The 19,997-nt window shown below is 31.6% G+C and overlaps 1 protein-coding gene across 4 annotated transcripts in view; it reads right to left on the reverse strand.

The window, feature by feature from the left end:
• Positions 1-1,690: 1,690 nt before the first annotated feature.
• Positions 1,691-19,997, reverse strand: part of LOC148614107 (beta-parvin-like) — a 30,393-nt gene continuing 12,086 nt past the window's right edge. For all 4 annotated transcript variants that reach the window (XM_088587969.1, XM_088587968.1, XM_088587971.1 and 1 more), the window contains 8 exons: positions 19,566-19,681; positions 16,517-16,575; positions 15,778-15,797; positions 15,242-15,303; positions 13,487-13,555; positions 12,419-12,520; positions 4,864-4,936; positions 1,691-4,115 (listed from right to left, as the gene is read on the reverse strand). In XM_088587969.1, coding sequence (XP_088444095.1) covers positions 4,036-4,115; positions 4,864-4,936; positions 12,419-12,520; positions 13,487-13,555; positions 15,242-15,303; positions 15,778-15,797; positions 16,517-16,575; positions 19,566-19,681 — 581 coding nt within the window. In that variant the 3' untranslated portion in view covers positions 1,691-4,035. The remainder of the gene's footprint in view (positions 4,116-4,863; positions 4,937-12,418; positions 12,521-13,486; positions 13,556-15,241; positions 15,304-15,777; positions 15,798-16,516; positions 16,576-19,565; positions 19,682-19,997) is intronic.

Genomic DNA, 19,997 nt, shown 5'->3' on the forward strand with positions numbered 1-19,997 from the left:
GACTAGCACTTCTGCTAAACGTGATTATCACACTGTAATACAATATTAATACATATTAATACAAATATATTTATATCTGATTTTATGATCATGGAGTGTATATTAGAAATGTGTATATTAGAAAAATAAAGTACCTGTTATAACTAAATTAAGTTAACAAAAATATTATTTTTTGTAATTTCTGTGAGCACCCAATGATTTTCACACTTGATAAAAACATCCAAGGAGTTCAAATGTAAACTGGAGAACATAAAATAAATGAAAGTAAAGTTTTGTGAAAAAACAAAATAAAATCATTTTGAAAGAGAAAAGTACACCTAATATATAGATACTAATGATTGATCAAAAGTAACTTGTGTAATAAATTCTAAAAATTCACATGTGAAATTGATTTTGTCTTTTATCTCTCTGACGTTCTCCCCCAAAATGTCACAACACTTCTCTTGTGGGGTTACCTAAATTTATTTGACATTACTGATAATTTGGAATATTAATTACAAAATTTAAAATTATTTTAAAATATTTTTGAAATTGAACATAACAATGAATTATGGAGAAAATCTATGTAATAAATAGGTTCATTTTTTTGTTCAGTTTTCTTGTTCTGATATTTGAAACTCAATACATTTCTGTTGAGTCAGGATATCATTTTTGCCACTTCAAACAGTATTTACATTGACTGAATACACTTTCATGGGACACTATGTTTATGCCAGTTTAACTAAATAATAAACATATCTCAATTGTTGGATCGTTCAGAGATAATAGATATTTAGAAATATATGAGTGCAAAGACATAAGCGTAATAGGGTTTCTACTTTGCCATTTTTTCATTTTTAAAATGCTATATTTTGACAGTATATCAATGCAAAGTTCTTACAAAAGCCATTCCTTCACACAAATCCAAAATTTGATGAAAAAAGAATAATTCAAGAATATAAACTTATCTTAAAATCACAAGAGAAGCTCATTTTTTTCATAAATAGAAGTATGAAATCTATTATGAAAACAAATAATTGATTCTATCGTTTAATCTGAGTGATGAGTTTCAAATTGAGAAATTATAAGCAAAATCAATCAATTAGTATTATTGTATAGTTCAGCCATTACTTTGGAAAAAATGGGAACCCAGCGAATATAGTCCCCCGACTGTATGGGGTTTCATTTTTATTCAGTTTTACAAGGACAAAGTGTCATTATATCAGACCGACTTATATTTTCATTCTCTCCGTGTAACCTATTCAGCATTTGTTCCTTCCTGACCTAATTTGCTACTAACACTGCACTTCATACCAGTACAATCTCAAGGGGGAGACTTCCAGATTTGAACCCCTTTTCGTTGGAAAAGTTTGTTAATTTTGAGCAAAATTAGGGTACAAATGAGCAAACGATAAACCTGAATCCTCCCCTTTCCTAGAATTTCTAATCTGGAACCCCCTTTTAAAAATTCTGTCTCTGTCTCTAAAACAACTACCACATTATTGATAGTACAAAAGAAAGAAGCTGTGATCTTCCAGGAAACAAATTTCCGGTATAACAGAAATAATTTGGAACCAACAATTAACCCTTACCACATACTTAAATCACTTAAAATATTTTATCATACAAAATGAAGTGGATGATATTTAACTTTGTTTACAACACAATACCAATATAATATACCTCAACAACTTGAAATAAGTAAAAATAACACAGTATAAAATTTTATTCTACATGATTCTATATACATAGCACCATAAAATATATTAATGCATAATACTTGTACATCAATTCTGTAAGCAATAAAAACTACTATAAAAACAAACTGTATCACTCACTTATAAGTAAAGAAAAGCTACTTTACTACAAATGAATAAATAACATACATCAAATACTTCATAATACATTACGCCTTATAATAACAATTTAATGAAGTCATTAAGTTTAAATTTAGAAGCAATTTCAAAAATATCCATTGACCAGTGAGCAGGGCCCTATCAGCTAGAATTCCTGTTACCAATCATCCATGTGAAGAGAAATTTTGCCACCAAAACACTGCAGTTGTTCATTTTGTAGGCTGATGGTTACTTCAACTTTCCTGTTGAAAGCATCATATTAAAAGTCAAGTATACTGACTGTATAAAGGATGTAGTCACAATGTAAGCATAGCAAGATGCCATTTCTGCAGCAAAATGCTAGTATTGTTTTGGCCATGGAAGTGCATACATAGGGTTAAAAAAAATCTTACAAACACCAAGAGAGCCAAAACAATTCAAATTACTGTTTCTAAGCATTAAAACAAGACAATTATAAATGATAAATACCATAATGTTTTATATGCAGTGGAAGTAATTGGCAGTGATAAGACATGTTCTAGACCACTCTGTATTGCTAAGTGTATTTTGATGATATACATTTCTATTTGACTAACTGTTAAGTGTGCTTTAAAAGAAGTTCTAGACCCAATCCCCTGACTACAAAGTACATTTTGCTATTGAACACTTCCAGCGAGAACACAGTTTGTTCTGTGCACTGGTATTAAAGAAGTTCTAGACCCCCATCCCTAGATTACAAGGTATATTTTTGGTATTGAACACTTCTAGCAAGTCTACAGTTTGTTCTGTGTAGTGGTACTAAAAAAGTTCTAGACCCCAATCCCTAAATTACAAGTGCACCTTGCTATTGTCTTCTTCTGACGGGACTACTGTTTCTTCTGTACACCAGTAATAAAGAAGTTCTAGACCCCCTCCCTTAGATTACACAGTACATTTTGCTATTGTTCACTTCTACCAAGACTACTGTTTGTTCTGCATATTATTATTACAGTAGCTGTCATCTATCTCACAGTTCTGACAACCAGTTCTGACAATGAAGCATGTGTCTAATCAACAACAGAACTATCCAGTTACAAACAATATATACACCATGTATGCTGCAGTTTTAATGTTTACATTTTTTAATTGATAAATAGTACATGCTGGCCAGGTCCACAAAGTTAGAATGCAGGGAAAACCATAACAATATTTGAATCTATTTGAAACATGTACACAACAAAAATATCTGATAGAAGTTAAGGTTAAATGTATGATATTGTGAATATTTCTTAAGCATACTTAGTTGAAGGGGGCAAAAATAAATTTTGACGAGGGGATTAGAGTTGTATGAAACCTTAGATTTGTTCACATTAACTAGAAACCTGTTCAAACAGGGTAGGAAACTCACTCAAATTCTAGCCAGTCCTGAAATCAATTTTTCGATACATTTACTATATGGCTATATAGAATTTTGCTAAAAATAGCCAGTCTCGGGCTGGCGGGCAGGCTACTATTTCTAACTCTGGTTCAAAAAACTATTTCCTTGAAAAAGGATACTCCTTTTACATGAAATGAGAATTTTATTTTTACTTCTTAATTGTTAATTTTTGTTTGGTTCAAACACTGAACCTGGTCTTTTTCCAATCAAACTATAATCTCCCATTTTTCAAAATCAAAATGTATTTTTTGCAAACTTTTATGAATAAAAGTCAAAATCTCTTGTTTTGGGCCTGTCCTACTTGTTAACTAGACTCAAGTTAATATTTTTCACAAAGAACAATGTTGCTAGGGTTTACCAATATACTAAAAATAAGCTAGTTTGCATGAATATCTATGACAATAGCTATTAATAGCATGTAATGGCTTTAACAAAAAGATATGCACACTTAATACAAATAGAAATAACTTTATGTCCAACAGTTTTATACAGCTCTCCTATTTGACAGCTGATCCAACATAAGTTTCAATGACTAGTTTCAAAATCTGGAATTTCCTATATAAATATTTCATAACTTGTCCCAATTAAATTGAAACTTAAAACTCATGTTTAATTGCAGATTGTTAATTATTGAGTATTTTCCTCCAAAAATGAATCTTTATGATAAAATTCGCACGATGGCTGAATAACCATGCTGATGAAAACTATACAAAATTTAAATCCTCTGTAAATAGTCTTGTTTTTAATTGTTCAGTCATGAAAACTGAAGTAGTATTGACTATGTCATTAGATCTGTCGTGAACTCTATGACCCCTGAGCTTTGTACTTGGTAAAGATGTTATAGAGCACTCTCAGTGTTGATTTCAGATCTTGGTTAACAACATCTACAATGGGAACAAAATAACACATTGAAAATAGCGAAATAAAAAAGATGTCTCACATGCAAAGAAGGCTGATTTTTTAACAGATAAAAAGAAATAATTGTTTCCATTGAAATTTATGCACTTACTAAATATTATGTTGAAACCTGTCTAAAGCAAACACAAAATGAGTGAAAAAAAATGTGTTTATAAAAGGTAAGTATTCTGATGCAAAGTTTCCAGATTTAACAGTACACCATCATGCTTTTTCATAATGAGATCATACACAAAAATACAACTAAGAGCCATAGAAAAATCCTGGGGGAAAACACTTGAAGTAAAGTCCATATAAAATTTAAACAAATATTAAACCAAAAGTGTCAATACAATAAGAAAAGTGCCTTCCCAACACAACCTTGAATCAAAATCACTCAAATATCTACTCAATATAAATCACAATAAAAGTACATTCTCCCATCCTAAAAATAAACAGGAAATTTACCAGGTTAACTTGTGTCTGGAATTTCTATTACATCTACTATGTCCTACAGTTATTTTAATTGATATTAGCAGTGGTGGACAAGAACTGGCATGCCAGTGCAGGTCCCCCCACTATGTCACTGTATTTTTTTTTAATTTGATGATCTTTCATCTTCCATACAGATGCTGTTTGCAATTACTAAACAAACTTTTTAAATTTATGTGGCTGAAACCTTGCTTTAAATACCTTCTATCTGTGTAGTCTAATTTAGACCCTGGAATAACATCTTACCTTCAGGTCTGGCTTTTGGTCTTGGTAGTCCAGCATCCTGCATCAACTCAAAGGCAAACTGAACATTATGGACCTAAAAAGATGGAATCAGAATGATTTTGTTTTTAGAAAATGATGAGCATGTTTATTATCATTTACTTTTTTTCATTTTGTACGTTGTGTTGAAAATGTGATTTGTTTTTTAAAACCTTTATATTTAAACTAAAATTTCAACAACAAAATAATTTTAATTACTGCAATTAATTATAATTTTCTTACATTTTGGCAATACTAGTACATGTAATAAAATCATCACAATAACAGTATATAAAACAAAACCCCAACAGAATTCACAAGCTGCAAAAAGGTGATTGACCTTGCATTAGACTGACACTTCATAAAAAGCTTGCACCTGTCATATTTCTCATGACATTTAGGTTTGGTCATGAATTATTAAGAAGCATATGGTTTTCCAAGTCTGAAAGAATGTTCCAGAAGACATCACAGAAGTTCTTGATTAAAATCACAGTACACAAAAAGGACAAATATACCTCTATAAATCTAACTTTCTATACTAGGTAACAGAACAGAAAAGGACCATTTCAAAGCTACATACTTGCAAAGCATACATAAGTTTTGTAACTTATCTTTATGGCCTATTGTGTTTGGTCTTTACTACACTGTTTTATACACTTGGGCCATCCATTACCCTTGACTAGAGTGGATAAACAAACTAAGTGAAGATCTATTATTGAATAGGCCAATATCCTTCAATATTATTCGTTTTTCTAGGTCTAATGCTAATCTGTTTTAAAACTACTTTCAAGTCCATTGTAAATTATCCAAAAGTAGTAGGCCATTGCTTTTAATTCTTTGGTTAACAGACCATTACTTGCTTTTCTTGAAAATATTATTTAAAACTTTTTGATGTGAGCATTGTAATGCCTTTTGCAAGAACAATAAAAATTCTCCATGCTGTTTAAAGTTTTTATAAACTGGTACAGAAATAAATTTCAACAAGGAATCTTTTAGTTCTATTTTCCCATAAAATGTTTTTATTTTTTTCCTCCCTAATTTACCTCTGATTACTTTCTATTCTCAGCTCAAGAACCAGAAAATCAATTGTGTATGGTCCAAGATGAACTGAAGTAGGAAAATAATAAAGGATTTTTTTTTATAATAAGTCCAATAGTGTACCAATGTAATCATTTTAAGTTGTCACTTATCCTATGCTTATAACAGCTATTTTATTGATGGGCGATATCCGAACATTATATCGACAGGAAATAGCTAATATACATACATCATCCATGTGGTTATTGCACGAAATTACATTTTAAGTTCGTGTTGGTCTTGTATTTTTTAAAGATTAATGGTCATATTTGTGTGAGAGAGGACCCTTCTCCTAGGTAACAAGACTATTGCACAGAATCAATATCATCAATGACCCTGTTGTCTTGGCTAAACCTGGTATGTTCTCAAACTGTAGTAATCCTAATAAATGGCTTTCTGACAATAAAAATAAACATTGTAATCTAGATGATGAAAAAAAAACACAGATGTATTTATAGGAAAAAGAAATAAAAGGTGGAGGTGGCATAGAAAATTTCAACTTCAGCAAGAATGAGAGTCTATAAAAATTTGCAACCATTACTTCACAATGAATTTAAATGAGATAATTTGCCCACAGATTAAATTCTGGTATCATAAACGCAGTCATGCTTTCAACAGGTATATGCCTGAGATTTGGCAAAAATTTTTTAAAATCAAAGAGAAAAAACAAAAGATCAAAGGGAAATGCAGCCATATAGATCAATTTCAGTCTCACATAAATTGACAGGTCCAGCAAAAGTCTATGGTGTAATTTTCACAATTAAAAACAGTTGCAATCCAGCAGAAGGTCTACTTTCAGCAGTTCTGTGAACTCTGTCCAGGGATTGAATTTAAGGGGAAATACTCCCTAAATGCAAGTTGAAATTCAACTTCTCTAGTAGAAACTATTTCCACTTGCTAAAATTTGCTAGTGGAATTCTGTATGTAGTATAAGTAAAGTCCATAAATAGCCTAAAAAACTTAAATTTAGCGAGTGTAAATTTTCAGTACTTGCTAAATTCAGCTAGTGGAAAAAATTCTGAAATTCAATCCCTGCTGTCCTATTTCAAAATGCTTCTATCTTCACCAAGCTACAGAGTAATAAATATGAGACTACAGTTTGTACTTACTTAACATCATGTGTTTTGTACATTTTAATTATCATTTATTGTAAAATACCAAAAAGGTTTCGTTTTTATAGTTATTTAAGGTAACTTGTGGTTTTCATAAAAAGATTGAATTAATTTGTATATAGAAATAACAACATTACAAACCAAGGAGGAGGAAAAACTTTCAAGAAACAGAAAAAATCCAATTAAATATTCATGTTAGTTGTCCAAACAGAAGAAAAAGATGTGTTTCGTGAAATCTAGTTCAATTAGATTCAATCAAAGGGGAGTATGACATCAGATATACAACTCTGATCAAGTCTTTGATGGTTATACAGTGTTTGAGAATTTGTAACTTTTCTGTTTTCAACAATAGAAAGCTTTGCATGAAAGCTTGCTCGCCCCCTCTTTCCCAACAGAATAAAAATGCATAACTATCAAATATGACTTTACACAGGCTAAATTTCACTTGTCACTGGTAATCTGAAATGTTTATTACAGATTCTACAGCACCACAGACAGACCGACATTAGTATGAAACAACATCGCTCACATCCTCCATTCATTTATTTTGAGCATATAAGATATATAGACAGGTAGATAAATTTATATCTCCCTTCCTCCAAATTTGTTGCCAGTGGTATATTCATAATTAAGAGAGTTTAACTAACACAGTGACACAAAAATATGTTGCAAGATATTCCATTTTTCTCCTTTCTAAAGAACACTTCCCAGATCAAAACTGTTCATAGAATATCTAAGAAGTCTACTTTGCATGAAATGCAGTTGAAATTAACTAACAGGATGATAGATCTACCAATGAATTGTAGGAAAGCTCTGTAATAATGCTATAAGGTGTTCAATGAAAATTGACATTTTATTGATATTTTGATTTTGTGGTTTTGAACCACAAAATCCCCAAAAATTGATACCCCCCACAGTATCTAATCTACCTACGTGTAAAACAAGAAATGTTTTACCCAATTCTCAATAGAAATACCCAGTGCACTAATTTTAGTTTGGTCAAAATATAAAGCAAATATGAAAACAGCAATTTATTGTTGCCTGAGTCAAATCCAATGATATGACACTAGGATTTCACTTGGTTTTAGGTGTCGTCTGAGGGCAAAGTGAGGGACACCAGGGTGACTGTTTTGCCAAAATAGCCCAGTAGCATTAGCCCTGACTCCTATATAGCCCCATGCAGATCCGGGTGTTAAAAGAATAGACCTGCAGCAGCGCTAAGCTTGTCGTATAAGGCGACAAAATAGTGCTCAGAACCCTAGCCGGGGGCTAGGGCGCTCTGCCCACAGAGCAACTGGGATGTGTGCCCCAGGTGGTGGAATGGGGTACCCCTGGCGTGTTACATGCTGGGGTTGTCAGGCTATAATACGGAAAACCTGACCGCAAACCATAGTGGTGCACTGTGTTGGGTAAGATGCCACGTTACTCGCACGTTAAAGAACCCTACTGTGGTATTCTCCCAGAGTAAGAACCGTAGGGCTCCGCCACAGGAGGCTAAATTGCCCAACCCTACCAACTTCTCCCTATTTCTAGTGGCAATCAAAATTTGTCGACCCCATTGTCCTTTTGTCCCATCCCTTTTTCATTTCATCATCATTTCATGTTCATTGTATCATAAATTTCATGTTCATCGTCTGAATATAGCTGAAATATTGCTGCTCGGACATTAAACCCCAACAAACAAACAAAACAAACCTGACTCCTATAGAAAACTTGAGTCAAAATAAAAAGTTGTTGCAAAGTGAACTATTACTAAAATGTATGAAGGACAGACAGACAGACAAGAACAAACTTTTTAGAGCAGGGTATAAATATCAGTGAAATTTAAAATTTATTTCTTATTTCTATTCATAATGCACAATCCCAATACTCTTGATTCTGATTTTAAAATCATATTTAAACTAGAGTAAATTGGTGACCATAAAGTTCCCGCCAGTAAAATACAATAGACCATTTAATGCATACCTGTACTGATAATTACTATTGAATTAGATACATGTACTCAATTATAAACATCTGAGTAATATCACAACTGCTCTAGCACTGCTCTACCAGTTGCTGTACTTACAATTAACAGCAAGTCTAACACATTTCCTAGGTTATTTTACATTTAACATTTATAGAAAAAAATACCCAGTTTTTCACTCACAAATCTAACAGTGATGCTGTGGATAAGGAAAAGTATCGAGTCTATAAACTGGTAAATTAAATTTGATTTTGACCCATTTTAATTAAAACTCATTTTAGCATTAAGAACAAGCACATTCTAACCCTGACCCATATCAAGGATCAAAGGACTCAACATTTGCATAAACAGCATGTATTTCACACACTTCTTATATGTGAAAGTCTTTGTGAATGAATTATATGGAATATATGAACTCATCAAAAAGATTTTGTGACCTGCATTATTTGTTCTTCAAAGGATCAGGTTTTAAAATTTTAATCTGCAGAAACTGGCAGACAGATTATGATAATATGACAATATTTCATGAAGGAGCAGCTTAATGCAGCTCTAGATATTGATATTCATACATCATTAATGTTGAAATGATAAATAAAATGATTCACAGGTGCAGCTTCATATGACTGCACAGGTCAATACTGAACTATTTGGTCCATTACAAAGACAACATTCAAACTCGATACAACTTAAAATTTATTTGACACAGCATCAGATTTTACCATTTTTGTACACAATTTCAACAGTTGTGCTTTTGAGAAAAAAAAAAACAGTAAAAGGTAATTCATATGAGCAGGTCATACATACCATAAAAAAACAATACAGATCAACAGGAGAAACGGTTTTCTAAAACAGTTTAAAATTATTTTTTTAAACTATCCTTGGAGTAATATTCAAATTATTGTATAAAACAAAAACTTAATTAACCACTCTTTTATTATTGGACTCATTTTCATTTTGGAGAAATTCCCATAATTGATTAGAGGGATCATGATGGGCTTCACAAAATGTCACAATCTGCTTTTTTTTATCTGGCCAAAAAAATAACCAATTGGTGATTTTCTGGTACCTTGGTCTTGTAAATTAAAATTGATAGGAAGTTTGTTACTACAGTATACAGTAGTTCCATTGATAGAATAGAAGAACCAGTAAAGTTTCCCTAAAGAGTGATAGAAAGTTTTATTTTCTTCTCCTTTATCAAAGTTGGTATGGCAAAAATTTAATAGGACTGACACATCATTCATGTCTGCCAGACATGAGAAAGATTTTTACTGTTCTGGCCTTAAATTGGATCTCTCTTTGGAGTTCTCCAACATTAATATATTAATTCATGAACATCAACATCAAAATATGATGCCCAATCTTTCTATAAAACTTCATCAAAATACCTTGAGCGGTGTAAGAGATGCACCAATAAGGTTTTCATAAGTAAAACACACAAGAATTTCTTGAGCATTTCAGTAGGAGCCACACTTACAAGTTTTCACTTAAGTTACTGTAGATTATCTTCCTTTAGATTCCTCTAGTATTTTTTTAATTCCATAATGGGCATTAACATAAGAAGATAATCCTTCCACTAAAATTTCATCAAAATCCCTTGAGCAGTTGAGGAAGAGTTACTTTTAGGTTGCTGGATTATCTCCCATTGGAGTCCTTCAGCAATATTTGTATACTTTAATGCATATCTACATATGATGCCACACCTTCCTTTAAAATCTAATCAAAATCATTTGCAAGTTTCAGGAGGTGTTGCACTTGCCAGATTTCAACAATATAAAACACTTAGATGGATTGTCTTCTTTTTGATTCCTCAGTCAATATTTGTATTTCATCATGCACATCTACATGTGATGCAAAGCCTTCCACTAAAATCTCATCAAATTACCTTTGCTTACAAGAAAAGCTGACTGACAAATGGACAGACAGACAGACAGACTGAAAGACAGGGGGGGTGCCAAACCTTCCTCTAAAATGTAATTAAATTCCCTTTGCTTACAAGAAATATGGACAGCCTGACAGGATGATTCCAACATACCCAAACAAACTTTGTTTGCAGGAGATATAACAATGTATGTGCACATTATAGTCACTCATTCATATAGGTGAGAAACCAGATCTTTGTCAGTCCATGACTCATGCCTAACTTTTAAAATCCTAGTAGTCTTATTATTGAAATCTAAATTGGTACATGTAATTGATTTCAATCACATGTCTAACCATTATTATGTCATCCTTAGACATGTTTGTAAAGGTAACAAGAAAATTTGGCTGTTTTCCTTTATTTTGTTGGCAGAATTAACAAAGTAACATAGATAATTCAATATATTCTGGTCAAAATTTATTATTAGCCAAACCAAGGCGATGCAAAGCATGGGATGACCTTGACCCACTGTGACTATGACTTTTGACCCATGCAAACCAAACTATTATGCATACAAACTCACTTAAATTTATCCCAGAAATATGACTGATTGATTATTGGGGTTTAACGCCTGAGCAGCAATATTTCAGATATATTCAGGCAACCCAAAAATATGAATAAAGTCGTCAAATAGAATGAGGATGGAGTCTGAAACCTAATTTCGTGAAATGCCGTCTTTATACAAAGCTTCTGTCAAAAGTCCAGTGTCTGTGATACATAATTGCAGAGAAACTCTTAGGTAAATTTTGTATTCAAAATGTACTGTCAAAATATAAACAAAGTCAAACAAAAGATGTCATCACTCTAGTCTACAATCGAATCCCATGATATTGTACAGCTATATAAAGCTTCCGTCAAAATATCAAGTAGCTGTGATAAGTAGTTGCAGAGAAAACTGCAATGAAAATGATGATGATGGACAAATGAAAGAATGGATGAAATGACACTGTGATAATTATATACCTCCTGTTTCAAAGTGCTTTCAAATAATTACAGAGCCTGAATCTCTAACCTGGCTGTTGGACCCCTATGTTCTTATTTTTGTATCAGAGGGAAAGTTTTCCAACAAACCGAAAATTGAAACAATTATACCAAGTTTCATTGAATTTTCAGTGAAAACATTTTTGAAAATAATAACAGCTATCTCATCAAAAATCATCAAAAAAGGCAGTAACACCAACATCAGTCGAGAGATTTTCACAAAATTTTGTCTTTGGATACTTCACATTATGCTAAAGATATAAACCTCAATCAGAATTTTGCAAAGGAAACATTTTCAAAAACTGCTATTTGACCCCTATGCTCTTATTTTAACATTGATAATGACAACAGAAGCCAAGTGTTGGTAATAGCTCACATGGCCTATGGCTAGGTGAGCAAAATTTGAAAATATTACTTCATGAATTTATGAAAAATAAAGTTGCATCATTAAAGTCCCGAAATCTGATTTGACAGAAATGATCCTACCTTTTGATCGAATACTGTTGCTGTCTGATGATAGTCATATAAAGGTACAAAATATCCCTCCAACAGTCCCATTAGTAAAATTAGATACACACCATCATGAAACTGAAAAAAAAAATGGAAAAGAAACCATAACTTATCAATGGACAGAGAATAACAGGAAAGTGTAATATCTTAATTGTATTTTAAGTCCTATAATTGCAAACTTCAAGTACCTGTTTTGTTACTTATGCACTGCCAGTGTTGTTGTATCATGTGAGTAAAAGGCAAAATAATGTGTTGGTTCTCAGGCTCTCCTAGTATATTTTAAGACTGCCTCATATAAAAATTTTATCATCAAATCAATAAAATAAACCATCTCCCTCATCATTTTGTTTCAAGTTATGAACAATGTAAAAAGCACCATCACCACCTTAAGGAACATAATAAGGTAAAAAAAATAATGCCTCCCTTCCACATTGGTTTCCATGAGAACGAATAACATCACCAACTTCTGCATTATTTAGATGCAGGGATATTGCTTCCTTTAAATTACCTCAAAATTAGGCTGTTTACTTTCATGAAAGTTTCCCATGGTGTAAAAAAAAATGGTTAAAATTTTGTTCCCAAATAAGATAAATTATTTCCTAATTGGAAGTTGCAGTGTTGAATATGGTGCTCCTGCTAAAAAATAAACTGAATAATTGTTTATGACATGTGTTTTTCTTGTTATCTTCTACCAGATTCATAATAATTTCAACCACAAATTCAAGATTTTGTACCATTATCCAAAATTTCCCAATTTAAAGAATTGACACATATTTTCCCAATAAAAAGAAGATGGGGGGGAATTATGAAAAAATCCAACAATATCATTGTTAGATGTGCCATTGCTATTCTGAAACCACTATTGTGCATCTTTTAATGCATCACATTGTTTTCCACATGACAATAAAAGATAAATAAGAAAAACAGAGTTATCCACCCTTTACTACTGAAATATGTAAAATAATGTTATTATATTTTATGCTGTGTACAACTAAAAAGACTGATAAGAAGACAAATATGAATTTTAAAAAATGTGTAACTCACCTGTTGTTCAAGGTCTGTCACTTCAAAATTGATTTTTAAAAGTTGCTTGTTGACGAAGGTTACTAATGTCTGAAATATAAAGAAATCAATCAATGCATGCATTCTATATCTATTACTTCGACAATATAGTGAGTATGTTATGTAGTAATTCTAATTGGCGAGGTGTCAAAAATGCTCTACTATACTAAATGGAAGTTGCTCAAGTCTGAAATCAATTTCCGAGATATGGCATACCTATACCGGGCTTTTGTCAAAATATCAAGTGGTATATTATATTAAGGTCATTGCAGAGTAAACAATTCCCTGACCAAATCCATGTTTTGCATTCTGAAATCGCAATATGGCAATTGACAAGGATAGAAGTTTCTATCATTCCATAGGTATTTGAATCTATGTGCAATAAAAAGTTTCTCCTTCTCAATTGTTTTGTAGACAACCTCAGGAAATTCATTAGGTGATGCCCATTCCAGCAACTGAGAACCAACTCTATACCCTGAAATTCACCGTTTTACATGCTCAAAATTAACAAGTCCTGAAACCGTAAAACTGGACATTTTTGTTTTATTTCACAGTTACCAAAAGACTGTAAAAATTAAAATAAAGAAATATAAATTCCTTTTATCAAGACTAGAGATCAATGACATATTTCCCCTGCTACATTGGTATATCTACATGTAGATAATCAATAACGTAATCAATATTTAACTTTTCAGAAGTACTCCAGCTAAGAATGATGCAAAATGTGATTCATGAGTGAAAAGCCTACATATTTTTATTTTTTATGTTTTGCTTGAAATGCCATAGTAAACAGAAATTAATATTCAGTTTTTCATTTAACCCATGCTCTTAGGAGATAAAAATTATATAGAATACACTGTAGATTTCAAAATTAAGGGAGATAACTCTGTAATTGACACTCAAATACAAGAGAATCTATTGGATTTTCAATGTTGATTATCTCCTAAGAGCAAGCAGATTTGAATGAATAATTACATATTTCATAGTATAAACCCATAAAACAACTTAATTACAAAAATAAAAATATGTAGCCTTTTTTGGGGTGTACCACATTTTTCAGATTTTGCATGATTCTTACAAAGACAGCTACTTAAATACTGGTAGTCAAATGTTTTACAGACAATCATATAATATATGATTGTTTTATTTTATTAGTGCTTTTCATAAACTTTATAAGTTTTCACTGGTTTAATATGTGTTTTAAATCACTACTGTGAAAGTTTTATTGTTCGTTGGGTACCAATTTTCGTGGATTTCATGGGTAGGCCAAATAGGTTCCCAGCGAAAAGGAGATGTCCATTGATGTGTATCCTGAAAACCTCCAAACCACGAATTCAAGAATCCATGAACTTGTGCTTCTTCACAAATCCACGAAAATTGGTATCCACGAATCAAATTACTTTCACAGTATATTGTTTTATTACCTCTATGCCATACAATTAAATCACTTTTTTAAAACTAGAAGATTAATCTCTATTTTAACCATACCCAATAAAAAGTACTCCTATTAAAATTCAAATGAACACTGTCACATATAAATTAAGAGCCTATTATGCTTCTATTAATAACCTGATGTTTCTTTTCTCAGTATGAAAAAGCAAGATTATTTTGTGTGGCACATAAGGTACCAAAAAACTTCCAGTGAGATCAAAATGAGGGTGTAAATGAGGGTGTTCTCTAATGCAACATCATTTAATAATCATTTAATGTAATATAGGTACATGCTTTATCACTTACCTTTTTGACTAGGTTAAGTTTATCTGGAGCATGATCAAAAAGAGTATCAAATGCATCTCTCTCTGAAAACATATATGTACATGCAAAGTTTAATCAAAATCATTTGTTTTACAATCAAACTGATAGTTTTTATTTTTTCTTCAATGTATTGCAACTCAAAACAATATTTTACAATATTTTGTTGTGTATTTGCCAGATAACAATATTCAAAGATACACAATTTTGTATACACTGACATTGACAAACCTAAAACAGATTTAGGTTGGAGCAATCTTTTAACTACATCCATTATGTAACAACATACTAGCTTTGTTCTGATGAGTGAAATTGAACTTAATTAATGACTAATTTCCATATTTAAATTACAACTGCATCATTAAATGATCATGAAAATATAGATTCCATATTTAGATTGAGTTTGTTATTTAATATCACTGATGAGTTCTAATTTCTTGTAGGTGTCCCTTAAAAAATAAATATTTAGCAAGAACATATGCAAATGGTTTATTGATACATATGGTTCATATAAAACTTACCGAATCTTGCTCCTATGTCACTGTAATTAGAAGAAAAATATTATATGAGAAATATGTCAAATGTTTCATAATAACTCAGCAAATTGTACAGATTTTGGTCAAACTTTTTTAAAAGATTCATGTTACTAATTGTAATGCCAGGAATTGTAACTAGTAGCATTAGTTTCATACATATAGTTGTTGTTGGATGGAGAAATAGATTTGTCACTTAGCATGTAGCAACCATTGTGTGTTTGTATTTAAAAGTAGAATGCTATAACAGCATTATCTAAAATTCCAAATATACTGTATTTATTTGCACGGTTTCTTATTTTTATCGGATTCTGACAAGTGAACATATTCATGGGTATTAATTTTCACAGATTGAAAAAAATGATAAGCCTTACATAGTGTTAAAAATCATTCCCCTGGCACTATTTTTTGCACTTTTATGTTCACTGCAAAAATAGCGAAAATTAATACACTGTGAAAATTAATACTTTCACAGTATTTTGTCAAAATCTATAACTTACGGCCTGGCAAATTTTACAACTGTTTTGTATAGATATGTCCTATATTCTTGCATGCTTAGCTGGCTAATTAAATTAATAGAAATCATCTTAATATTCTCACTATCTGAGCAAGTTCTTGGAAATCTTAAGAGATAAGGAGATCAACATCAACCGCTGGGTTTAAATCAAATGCTTTCACAACAAGACTTCCTAATTCAAATTCCTGAATATAATCAGAAGCAACTTACTCATTAACTGTTGTAATGTCCTCAACAACTCTCTTTGTCTGTAACATACCATCTCTTTTCTGAAGGTAAAAAAAAATAAATATTGCAATTCTAAAAAAAGAATTTAGGAAAACAATCCACAAGATAGATTAATTTTTAAATAAAAAAGACGTATGGCTTAGCTAAGAGTTTTTCATTTGAAAGGGGTATGCTTGCTTTATACCAAATGGTCCTAAAAATACACTTAGTCAAATCAGTATGGATACTGCATAATATCTAGCAGTGTCCTTACTTTCTGCAATTCTGCTTGCAAATCTTTTTTTTTGTCTACACTGGAAACTAGTATTAACAAATATACCCCTTTTAATTGACAAACGTGGAGAAACATCAGTTCTTACAATTTCCACTACTAGGTTATGTTTCTCTAAAAAATTAAAGAACCTTAGTGAGTGCACTCACATACCCCAGGCATCCCAATGTTTGTAAGAGAAATACATGTTAAAGGGCCCCGATAAAAAGGAATAAAAGTGTTTTTTTCAGGCTTTAGAGCTTTATCTTCTAATTAAATTTGGTTACTCAGAATGGTAGTTTCAAACTACAGACTGTGATTTCTTTAAGTTTTAGTTAATCCACAGTAAATGTCATCGTAGTGTAATAAAACGTACACTTGACCTGTAACTTATATACCAAAAATCATGTCAATATCTGCAAGCGTTAAAAAAAAGTCTGGAAAACTGAAGATGGACTGAGGAACATGTCAAAAACATTATACCCTTCGCAACTTTGTTGCTTGGGGTATAATTAAAGGAGGGATGACACAAAAATTTCATTTTTTTAAACTTAATATTTATAAAAACTATAGTATATTTAGATATGAGTATAACAAACATTTCCTCATCAGGTTAGCGCTAAATAAAGTTAGAATAATTTATTTGTGTTATCAAGACTACGTAATTAATATGCATAAATGAAAACCGGAAGTAACACCCACATATCATATATGGAAGTGCTACGTCATTGGTTCTCAATCTCCATTTGGGTGCACTGAAAATGTATATGTGTGCCTGAAAGAACTAATAAATCTTCAAAAATAGCTTGTATATACAATGCAGTGGTCCAATGTTCTGTGTATGAGTCCGATAATCATCTTTAGAAAGTAAGAAGATTGAAGTTCTTCTCGTTTTCATTTTTGTTTGGCATACATCCCGGCTTGGTGGAAACACAACTACTTTGCACACTATTTTTAGGATTGAACAGGAGGGTGCAAATAAAACAATGACATTCTGTGTATCATTCTTTCTTTGCTGCTAAGTTATATCAATTAACAAGCCCGGTATACATAATTATGGCCAAGAGAAAGTATGGGCGGCTTCTTTTATCTTTACATGGTTTGGAGCGTCATAACACAGGTGTTGAGACAGGTGTATGATTTCGATAACTGAAATATAATTGCATTTCTTTTGTCTTACGAATTTTGAAATAAAACAATTTACATGAAGAATTTGACACAATACACAATTTATAATAGGCGACCCTACGAACAATACTGGTAAGAACAATACTGGTAAGAACAATACTTTTTTTTCATAGGTCAGTTAAAATATTTGATTTTAGCAAAAAGATTAAGAACATGAGGAAGCTTCAGCACGAAACCTTTATGGTTCTCAAATAAAAAACCAATAAAAAATAAACATGTTCCAATAGCTGTATTTGTGGGGTACTTGTCAGGAGTGAAAAAGAGAGTAAATCAATATTTTCAATGAAGATCAAGATCAGAATAGTTTAAATCTTAGAATGTGAATTTAATTTACTTTATGTAAAAAGTTCAATCGAACATGAGAATACATAATGAAATATTTCTATGTAATCTTCAAAAAGCAGTGGTGTTGTCTCTCTGTGGATACTAGTCTTCACACATGTAATAGTTAAATATTTCTGTCATTGTTTATCATTTTCTTCTCGAAGTTGTTTAAATTGATACAACTGAAAGTACAGTCGAACTTTGCTCGCTCGAACTCGAATGGCTCGAACGCCCGGGATTTCTGGAATACAAATTCAAAGTACCAAAAGTTTGCCCTATATGATCAATATATCTAACTTTGCATTTCTCGAACTTCAATTTCTCGAACACTTGAACTGACCAGTCAGTCCATTCGGTAATAAACCTTAGAGAATAACCCTCTCTAACTCAGAACTCGTCAGCCATTTTGTCAGCTTGGGTAATAAAATGTGTGAACATTTGAAACCTTATCATTAATCAGTTGTCATTTTATTAATTGCTGGTAAAATTTAAGTCATCACTAATTAGGTAGTTTTGATTTTAACATAGTACTGATTGAAGTTTGAGAATGTTCCGAACTCGGCATGATGAAAGCATCGAAGAAAATTAGATGAAAACAAATTATTGACTAAGAAACTTGAACTCTGAACATTTTTTACAGCAAACATAGCACTTTTTATGTCCACAAGTCAACATAATCTTCCGAACGCGAATGAAAAAGATCCACGAACAAACAAAACTTTGTAGGAAGTAAGCAATTTCTAACAATAAAGTAAAACTCGGACCGGCAAGAAAAAAGATCCGAAATTCTATGAACTTTAATTTCTCGAACTCCCGATAACTCGAACACATTTCAGTGGTCCCTTGGCGTTCGAGCTACCAAGGTTTAACTGTATATATTTGCTGGCAAACCAAAACTTTCAATTTTTTCACTCTCCGTTGTAGAAATCATGTAATAACTGCAGAAGCCCCACGCATTTCAACTACTCGATCTATGAATTGAGAACCAATGACGTAGCACAGTCATGTTTATCACATGGCTAATTAAAATTTGTATGACTTGGGTCAACGTTGATTTTGAATCAATTTATCTTCAATTAAACAACGTAAGTGACTACAAGAGACATTTTTATGACATATATTTGGTGTAATAAAACAAATAAACCAAAAACTGAAAAACTAATTTTTTGTGTCATGTCTCCTTTAAAGCAAATTATGAGAAGTCAGTCTTTATGAAGAGTCATGTGTACTTTAGGTACAATGTAGCTTTATATTAATCAACATACTTACAGTAACCACAATTAAATTAACTGACACATTATCTGGCATTCTGATTGGTGCTCTATAATGTCTAGCCACAGTTACCAGTAAATGTAAAATGGCTACCAGATTCTTTGAATGAACCTCTGAAAAAGTCAAAATACCTGACTAGGTTAGCTTAGAACGGTTCAAAGACTTAACATTTTTATACAAATGAATGTCAACTTAATTATAAAAGAAACTCATCTCTTTCAGTTAATAAAATCTTAATTAAGAAAATAAATCAGAGAAATCCTCGTTTCAATGCTCCTCATGGAGTCACAGATATATGCACAAAGCATAAGTATTACCAATCTTTATTTTACTATCTAAAATGACGGATGACTGATTCATATTAATTTTGAATGACTTATTGAAATAAAATAACTATATAACGTAGATTAAAACAGTAATTCTAAAATT

Source organism: Perna viridis, chromosome 6, assembly GCF_037379345.1.
Source record: "Perna viridis isolate PV_CMFRI_1.1 ecotype Kerala chromosome 6, ASM3737934v1, whole genome shotgun sequence".
Lineage (NCBI taxonomy): Eukaryota > Metazoa > Mollusca > Bivalvia > Mytilida > Mytilidae > Perna > Perna viridis.